The following is a 10,204-nucleotide window of genomic DNA, read 5'->3' as shown; positions in this document are numbered from 1 at the left end:
TAACCAGAACAGATAATTTTTTATATGGAAGTATTCAGCTATATGCTTCCCCCTAACAGCACCAGTCACTGAAAAAATGAAAAACACCGGCCCTTGCAACATTAAATTACAAACCACATAACCCATTTAACAAATAAATATCTTTTTTATGGTCATTCACTAAAGTCTAAGCTTCCGCTGCGAGAACTGCTGGCATCGCGACTGTGTAATGAAAGGCCCCTCATGTGACCAGTGACACCAGATCCGTCAACTTTTTTCCCTTGAAAGAACTTCTCCCGTTCTACATGTTTTGCAGGTGGAGGTGGAAGCACAACTGGTGGAGGGTGTGTATTTGTTTGATATGGTGGGTCTGCCTGCACTGGACGTATAAGTGGTCGGTTCAATCTATCAGCTGGAATTGAAGATCCGAAGAAGCCCACTGGGGGTCGCTCTACTGAGTCATCATCTTCAGGCCTTGCACGTGCCTTTCCTTTTCTTATCCTGTCAAGTTTTTGATGAAAAGTAGCTCAAAAAGATGGCATAGAGAATAATGATTGTCAAATTTTCTGAAGCAAGCTTTATCTATAAATGCATTAAGGGGTATTGTAGACAAACAAACCTTCGGAAAAGCTGCTCAGCCTCCTCTTCTTCCTCTTCTTCATGATTAACATGATTGGCTGTTGACATAGACCGAGCCGAGACATAGGGTTCCTCCTGGTTAAAATGATTGGCAGTTGGGGTAGGTCTATTGACAGTTGGTGTAGACCTACCCGAGAGAAGGGCATCATGTCTTGTGAGAGCTTTCTGGAGCTGCTCATTCAAGTCAATTGCTTGAGAAACCACCTTCTCATCCCTTGTAAATGAAGACGAATAAGTTCAAGGCAAAGAAAAACACGTGCATGCAAAAGTATGTGCACCTCTTAGATAATTGCTTTTCCAAAGTTTAGAATGAATGACAACTAATGTAACCCTTCTAGACTTCTACCATTTAAAGACAAGAAGCTGTGTATTCTTTTCTTTCTCTTATTTTTGGGTACATAAATGGATAAAGCTATATTTGATCAAAATGAAGGTACGTAATGATGGAAGCTGTCAACTGTTTGATGGACTGGTAGAAATTGTTTGTCACAACAATCCTTGAAGGTGAGATCCACTTTACAAGAGAAATTGTCCAATATCCCAGGAAAAGATGAACTCAACAAACATTTATATCCAGTCCAGCTTTCCATAGTACTACTGCACCAGATACCAGTATTCTGTAGGTATTTGCATCATGCAAATCGCCACAAAAAGCACCCTTCCTTATCAGGTTCCCTTCTAGAGGAAGAACTACTGCTCTTACGAAAATGTAGCAATAATTCCAGAATTACATTCTTAAGAATGATCAAGAAAAAATTTATTTATCACCTCTGTCTTGCCCTAAAGACATATAATTGATTTCCTTCCTCTACATTTCATTCAGGGCAAGACATATCCACAGATGACAACTTAAATTAGTACAGAAAGGACTGTACACTTAAAAACAGGGTTGATTCCCCTTTTCTGCCCTCCCAATCACACTCACAAACACAGTCATAAAATAGCAATATCCATGACATGATAACAAAAACCACACACAGAACATTCCATCTAATTGCAGTTCATAAAGGACACTGCACACAAAATATTGGGCAACTTTCCCCCTCAAATCATACATGCTTGCAGACACACTCATGAGCTCTTAATAGCATTATCAAAAATATAATTACCTCTCATACATGAAGTTGCAACAACAGTTGGTAAAAAGCAAATTCATTATATATTAAAAGAGCCCTGAAGGAATCCAAGAACCCTACTTACCGAGAAGTTATTACAAGATGCATAACTCGCTGCTTTTGGAAAGAACACTGTTCCACAAGATCAAGTGTAAACTCATCCTTTGCCCCCTAGAAGAACACCAAAATAGTCAGCATGATAAAGTCATTTACAGCTCATAGATGCACTTCAAGACAACAAAATATCAAGCAGTGACTTTCATTCATAAATGTGATCAAGGTCACCAACATACTTCCGGACTGTGAGAATCAACTGCATCAAGGACTTCTTTCAAAACCTCCAACGCATTACTAGCCTTCTGAATGATACTGTATTTAAAAGGTACAAACCGAAAAATCATTTTTGGCATGATGTGATAACAATAGAAGTACATATTTAAAGAAAGTTAAAAAAAAATATTTACTAATTTACCAGGTAAAAAGATGCATGGAATTAAATTTCTGATACAGAAAAAAATTACTCTTTTATCATTTTTTAAATATTTTTAATTATTTTGAAAGAAACAGAAAATAGACATAGGAATTAGTCACAATGACACTTTGTTACAGATCCTAAAGAAACAATGCCATGTACAAAATCAAATTCATAAAATCAAAATTTCGCTTAAGACTATGGCAACATAGCACTTAACTTCTAGGTGCAGTACACAGATAATCCCAGTAAGCTGTGTGCTTTTGATTTGCCAGAGAAATATCGGTGGTATCATGACTCATAATATCAATTATGCCTATCAAATTTGAATAGGATTACAAATAAAACATCAAGTGCAAAAAGCCAAGATAAATATTTATTTACATAAGACCTCAATACTCTTTTTGAGAAAGAACTAGCTTGCAGGCACCATCAACACCTAGTCAGATAAGCATGTTGATCCCAAAACTTTAAGCTTTTAAGATTACAAAAAAGATTAATAAAAATATTTAGTTATCATGTTTCCTCGTATATTCAGTCAGATTTTATAAAATAAATTTGTCACATGGATCCCAACAGATGGCCAAATCTACGCTGTAGTTTAATTAAAAAAAGAAGAAGAGAAAACCAGACTATATTTATCCCAAAAGCTCAAGTTCATAGGAAAGAGATTAATAAATTACCTAACTCAAACTATATTTTATCAAATAGTACCAAACTCCGGAAAAATTTATCTTATGATTATATCTTTTATAAGAAATTTTATTACAGCTAACTCAAATTATATCTTTATAATATTTTATTTTATAAGTTCACCGGAATAAATATCCGTTTCCTCAAGCATTTAATGATGAACTTAGAAGACCCATGCTGACCAATCACCAAAGCGAGATTAAACATCAACATCACACACACATGAACAGGCACATTTTCTTTGCAATTAATGAGTCAAAACTTTTGAAATTTATTATCTCTTAAAGATGTATTCCCTTAAGGTGTTGAACAACTTATACAACTGCACAACTTAACAAACAGAAAAAAAGCAGCTTCAACCATCAACATCTAACTGGTTGTTAGATGTGCATTATAAACTAAAGATAATACTTTCACTGATCCTCCAAAGCCTACAGTAGAATCACCGATGACAGTTGCTTTATTAGTTATTTATTGTATCTGTTGCATATATTAATCCACCTTTGTTAAACATCAAACAGCAACAAGTGCCTGCAATGCCATGGGGCCATAGTTTTCATTTTTTTTTTCTCTTGGACAAAAAGATAATAAAAAATGTTTTCAAAACTTGTGCTAAATTTACCTAGATTCTGGAACATTCTCTGACTGTGGAGCAACAGCACCTCCTTCATGTCTAGAGGCGGCAAGTTCTCTATTAAGTGTACTACTCTCCTTTACATGTGAAGGAGGATGGCCTGGTGGTACAGTATTAGGTCTTTGTGGGAACTGTACACCTGCACTCTGTAAAGTATGAAGAAAGACAATGAAAAGAAGTAATTCAGTTGCATAACCCTTATAAGTTGAAATTTATTTGCTAAAAAGTACATTATCTGGAAGTGTAAAAAACACTAATGTATAGTTAATGGAAATATTTTTGGAACCGAATTAGAAGTCAATCCAATAGAGGGGATGGTCCGGTCCAACCGGTTGTCAGATCAGTTAACTTTTTAAAGATAATATTTAAAACGATTTTGTATAATTTATCATTAAATATATCATCTAAAATTTTTTTAACATCAAAATAAACTTAGTTCGATGGTATCAGTACCCAAAATTGATAGATGAGGTTTTGGTTCAAGTTACGATAATGATTTTCTTTTTAATTGATTTTTTATTGTTAATCGGGGTCAAACCTAGTTTTTTACCTAGTCCAACCATTCGAACCATCTGGTTCAATCTGGTCTAACTCTTCAAATGGCTTTCAAGCAAACTGGAACTGTTTTTGCTAGCAGCTAACAGTCCAACCGATTAGACGGCTAATCCGATCCGGTTTTAAAACCATGGTTAATGGTTCTCATCAGGAAAGTACATCAAAAGACAACAACAATACTAGACAGAAAAGTAACTACAACTGAAAAAGACACCCAAGTAACAAAACCACATATCCACATAAAGACATGTCAATAATGAGAAATTAAACAATTTAGAAATTGTGAAGTCAAAAAAATTATATGGGAACAAGGAAAACAAATTCTACTTATCAAATCTTTCTCACATATATAGTTAGAAAGGTTAAAAAATATGGAAACAGAAATCATGTTAAATGGAAAAGAAAGGAAAATAGAAATCACCTAAATTACAAAGGATCAAAAGTTCAAATAATCATAGCCAACATGAACTCTCACATTAAATGTTGAATGTTTATAAACAATGATCAAGAACAAAGGCCGCAAAGATGCTAAAACTTAAAACCTCTCAATATGACAACTTGAAATGAAACATTAAAAAATATTTGGGGATGCATAAGATCATATATCTCATCAAAATCATAGTGACTCTATAAAACAAAAATCTACCAAAAGGCTTAATTCTTGAAATAGTAAATCCTTGCCATCATTCAAATTTATTTTTTAGACAATTTCATAAAAGAAAATAGACACACCCTTATGCCCTAGAAACATTAGGACAACCAGTGATTTAGTAAACAATTGATTCCAGACAAATGAATTTTTATTTTCAAAAAGTCATGTATGAAGATTTTTAATTATATACCAGATAGAATTTCTTTGAATTAAATTTCTTTAATAAGCCACATAAAACAAAATAGCATATTGGAATGTTTGAAAGACACATAAATATCTATTTCAGCTGCTTCTTAAAACTATATATCGGTACAGCTATGTTTTCAAGCTTGTACAATATTCTAACAACTACCCTCACCATTTTTGAACAAAACATATTTTTAAGAGAGAAATCTACAGGGGGACACGTGTTCCTTTTCATGAACGGTAAGAACACAGGTTTATACAAGTTTCAAGTCTGTACCTACCACCAATTCATAATAAGCATTATAGTATTGGGGGAACTTTCCAGAAGCACCACCAAGGGAGGTCTGTGTGGCATCTAGAAGAAGAAAAATTCTCTCTCGTACAGGCATATCTGACTGTAACAAATGAAAGAAAAGGAAACTAAATAATAATAATGTGAAATATTCAGAGGTCCACAATTGCACGAGGGAACAAGTTTGCACCTTTTTCTTCACTATCTTCACAAGAATAGGGAGAATTCCTGCATCAATCACCTGTTTATGAATATGTTCTCCGATGTTGTTCATCAACATCTCTAACAACTGCAAAATCAAATAATAAATGAAAGATGTTGTAATAAGCCATTGAAGAGCAAAATTCAACAAGGTTTATTCTGAAGTTTTGATAACCAGATTTTACTAAGAAAGACATGCAGTAATTCCAGTGTCATAATGTTACTTCCTAAATTAAGGCTTCAAAAGCAATTAAGAAAAAAAGTACGAGCTCACCATCACTGCATACAGTTGGGCGTTTGAGTTTTTACTTCCCAAGCGTTTTTTAATGGCTTTAATCACATCTTTAGCTTGCCTGCATTGCGAGATGTCACAATAGTGTTAGGAAATTAAACTAACAATTCAATAAGACAAATAGGAAATTTGGTTATCCAAAATCCAGAACAAGCATCATCCTCACAAACTATGCAAGATAAGATGAAAAATTTTGCTTTAGACAGTTAAATAACAAAATTATTAGCATGATACTCAGAAGATCAAAAAACCAATCGAGGAAAGAGATTACAAGCAGAGGCCAAGTAAAACTCAGCCTGTGTGATTGTAAGCAAACCTATTTCATCGACAGAGCAGTTGAAAATAAATTTAAAAAAAAAAATGAAAATGAACCAAAACCATATATAAAAATGAGATTTGTTCATTTCTGATCAAAACGTGAGAAAGTGTCCCATAAGTTATACCTGTGGTCACGAGCAACAGATTCACAAATTTCAATATTTTTTGCCCAATCCACTTCAGAAAGTTTCTCACTTGTTGCAGAATTAACAAGCTCAGTTGCCATCTTTTGTTTGACACTGAAGATAAAAAGTCAAGCAGTAAAGCATGATCATGATGTTAATGAGTCAAGGAAAATTATACAAAACAAAAAAAGATGGGTGAACAATTTCAGGTGTAAGCTAAAGATTTGGGAAAGCAGAAAGATTGATAACAAATTAATTGTCCAAAAAGTCTTATTTATTTCTAAAGCAGCCCACATAAGCAATAAGAATGTCATAATTGAAGCTTCCATAACATGCAATGAAATTATCATTTAGATTTTCTAGATCATATATAATTTGTATATCAAGCTTGCCTTGTCCATGCTTCTGGAATCCTAATAAAAAATAGATTTCCTTTGCAACTACTCCCATGCATGGTAATCTCATTATTAGAGCTTATGTACCGTGGTTGAGCCCCTACCAGCCACCTGAGGCTTTTGAGTTATAGTGAATCCTTAAGAAGGTATCATAACCAAGTTAATTAATTGGTCTCATGCTCAAATCCCTCTATTGTATTAATCAAATCACAATAAAACATTTTAGCATTTACATTAACTTTTGTTTTTGTAATTGTTTGTTCCACATGAAAGTGCACACAAGGAGCATACTATAAGCCTTTAGGCTCAGTGCTTTTTAAACAAACATGGAACATAATAAGAGAAAAAAATCATAGTATTTTGAGAATCTAATCTCACAGTTGAGCAACGCTATTCATAATTTAGCATGGCTGTCAAAATATTCCTAAAAAGACCACCAAAGACCTTCAAATATTGAGCACAAGATAAAGGAGCAATCAATCTCCGAATTTTATGAAGAAACTGTCACGGTTGTAGGAAATCACTCACAAGTCAATTAATCATCACAATATCTCAAAAAACTGCAGGGTGAATCAAAAATCAAAGCAAAATAACATGCATGGCAAATATATATATATATATATATATATATATATATCATGGATTAAGTATGTAATTTAATGTGGAAACACTTATGGATTATAAGAAATGGAAGCATGCAACACAATTCCGGAATTATTTTAGAGTTAATCCATAATATGGAACAGAAATTTAAATTCTTACAAACATTAAGCCGATAAAGAACACATTGGATCTAACATTGACTTCTTACAGGAGTGATTTTATATTTTCAGATTTATAAATTTATTTTCCCAAACAAAATACATTAATTTACCAGATCAAATGAAACAACTAAAGCTGGCAGAAACAAGAGCAGGGATAATCAAGTGTGTAACAAATGGAAAGATATCAACTACATCAGCACAAGTTTCTACATTTTGGTATAAATAAAACATACATTTACTCAACAGAAGAGAAAAACTAAAAGAAATTGCCGTGTTTGTAACAACTTCGAACTTGATACTGCATCATTTGCTACTCTGCAAAACAACAAAATCTCACAGTAACTAAAGACCTAATTGTGCATCATTGACTTTCAACTAAATATAGAAATAAAAAAATTAGAAGAACAAACAACCAACAAAAAACAGAGTGCCTAAAAATTAATACATGCAGACAAAATAACAACTAAAAAAGAAGAACCATATGCAAAGTTTGTTTAAACAATTTTAGGGGCCAACACAGCATTTCATACCTCATCCAGAAACATTTAGAGCTTGCATGCTAAGTTTACAGTAAATGTTGCACAATTCAGTCTCACATGATACATCCATACCATACTGAAATGCAATAATACAAACTATAATAATAGATACCTCAAACATATTTCAACAAGATTTCAAAATGCAAGTCTAATTCGCACACTTACAAACATATGCACGAATGAAAATATAGTACAGCCATACAACAAATTTTTCTCAATTGTGGCAAAGCAAATACACCGAATTTTTCAATGAAACAATCAAACTGAGTATTCTCTAATTATTTGAGGAAAAAAAAAAAAAAAGAAGCTTTAGGTTACTTATACAAGTTTTTACATACAAATGAACTTCCGTACTGCAAATCCAAACAATAAAAAGTTAGCAATTTTCAACTTCATTAATTTACCCTCACTTTCTAGCTTATTTTCTCATTAACCAAACAGAACTCGAACTATTCTTCAAAACCAGAACCCTTAAAAGCATAAAATTCGAGCCCTTCCAGATCTCAAACTGTTAAAAGAAACTCATCATAAAGATCTCAAAGAACAAACACAGCAAATTAATAGATCAAACGATCACACAAAGAATTAAAATAAAAAAAAGAAAAAGAAAAAGAAAAATAAGTAATACGACGACGTACCGGTGAGGACAGTGAGGAACATGGAAACGACGTTAAGAAAATTAAGAAAGAATTGATAAACCCTAAATAGCTTCAGCATTTGAGTATAGTGAAGCAATGAGAGGATGAAATCGAAATGAGAGTAAAAGTAGTATCAATTGTAGGCTGCTTTCTTTTTCAGTTGTCCTGCTTTTTCCCTTTTATAATTAGCTTTATCATTAGGCTCTTTTTAACGGCAACCAAGACTACTTATTAGTGTTATTTCCCCAGGCTTCTCTCATCTTTTTTATTTTAGGGCAAACACCATTGCTCACCCAAACTTACATAAAATAACTGTCCCATCCTTAAGCTTGAAAACACTATTTTCTTACCCATATGTTAAATTTATTAAAAATTTTGTTAAATTAAAAAAAACTGTCAAGTTAAATATCACTTTACCCCCAGAATTTTATTGAATAATTTTGGACCCTTTATAATATTAATTCAATTAAAAATAATAAAAATTTACTAATTTAGATTAGGGGTACCAATGACTTATAACTATATGTTTTAGAGTAAAAGTTAGTTTTAAAAATATAAGGGGTGCCAAAAATTTTTGGGGGTTTTAAAATTTTAAAAAAATTTAAATGGGGTTTCAAATTTTAAAATATTAATACACTGAATAATTTCAAAATTAACAGTTACACTTTAAATAGTTATATAAAATACTACAAATTAGTAGACTTGATAATTCATATCATCAGGGCAAATTCAAACTTTGGATTAAAGATATTAAATCCTCACTAGACGAAAATAAAATTGAATCAAAATTTTTCAATTCTAAACCAAACGAAATATTTTCGTAGTAACCTAACTCAATCTGAAATAACCCTAACTATGTAACAAATAAAGTCGTGTCAAAACACAATAGGTAATGACATGATTTATAGCGAAACAATATATTTTGTCAAATATCAAGAAATCACACAATTTGTTACAAAATAATACACAAAAAGGTATACTTACTAAATTAAAAAACCGTTTGAAAAATTTTGAAACCAAACCAAGCTATAATTTTTAAAAGGCTCAGTCTAGTTTTATAGTTTAACCCAAATTGTGCACACCTCTAATAGAGATAAAACAATAGAATGTTATAATTAAGAGCTCAAATAAATATATAACTTCAACTTTAAAACAATACAATTGATAACCAATAAAATTAACATCTACTGGTTAAATATTTAAATTTAATTGCTAATCTATATGATGAATATGTCTATCATAACTATTTAAATTATTAACAAATATATGACACATCAAACATAATAAATTCAAATAAATAGTAATTATAACACACACAAAAAAATACAAATAGCTTTTTACAATTTTGCCAAAAAGAGTTATTAAATTAAAATAAATATGTTTCGGTGACATGAATTTGGTGTTTGATAAGAAAATATTGATTTCTTTGTTAATTCAAATTAGGGATAAAGATTTTGTAGATTGAAACCCTTTCTATCAAATGAAAAAAATAAAATATATTAGAGATTTTTAATCCTTATAATATTATGTAATATTTTGTTTAAAATATTCAGATTGATTTGGGTCAATTTGAATTGGTTTTATATTAACCCTAACCAAACTCGATTTTTTAGTGGTCAATCTGAACCCAATTCAAACTGTTTTTTGTGTCAAAAATTATAATCCAAACCAATTTTTTTCATATTGAGTTAACAACTCATATCAAGTTTGACCAA

At 31.7% G+C, this 10,204-nt stretch overlaps 1 protein-coding gene across 3 annotated transcripts; it reads right to left on the bottom strand.

Annotated features, from left to right (window-relative positions):
* LOC123224143 (TOM1-like protein 5) lies at positions 1 to 8,690 on the bottom strand. Of its 3 annotated transcripts, none has more exons than XM_044647701.1 (11): positions 8,490 to 8,689; positions 7,546 to 7,627; positions 6,154 to 6,267; positions 5,693 to 5,771; positions 5,408 to 5,506; positions 5,207 to 5,320; positions 3,521 to 3,678; positions 2,027 to 2,102; positions 1,819 to 1,904; positions 599 to 832; positions 1 to 480 (listed from the first exon to the last, which is right to left on the bottom strand). In XM_044647701.1, exons 3-11 carry the CDS (start codon positions 6,252 to 6,254, stop codon positions 153 to 155), a joined length of 1,275 nt encoding a protein of 424 aa, XP_044503636.1. In that variant the 5' UTR covers positions 6,255 to 6,267; positions 7,546 to 7,627; positions 8,490 to 8,689; the 3' UTR covers positions 1 to 152. The 3 variants fall into 3 exon arrangements, with proteins under 3 accessions (XP_044503636.1, XP_044503643.1, XP_044503652.1); XM_044647708.1 differs by lacking the exon at positions 8,490 to 8,689 and adding an exon at positions 8,262 to 8,416; XM_044647717.1 differs by lacking the exon at positions 7,546 to 7,627 and having other exon boundaries at positions 8,490 to 8,690.
* Positions 8,691 to 10,204: the final 1,514 nt, after the last annotated feature.

Source organism: Mangifera indica, chromosome 1 (assembly GCF_011075055.1).
Source record: "Mangifera indica cultivar Alphonso chromosome 1, CATAS_Mindica_2.1, whole genome shotgun sequence".
Classification (NCBI taxonomy): domain Eukaryota; kingdom Viridiplantae; phylum Streptophyta; class Magnoliopsida; order Sapindales; family Anacardiaceae; genus Mangifera; species Mangifera indica.
The sequence above is the reverse complement of the archived record's forward strand: the minus strand, read 5'-3'. Positions and strand labels throughout refer to the sequence as shown.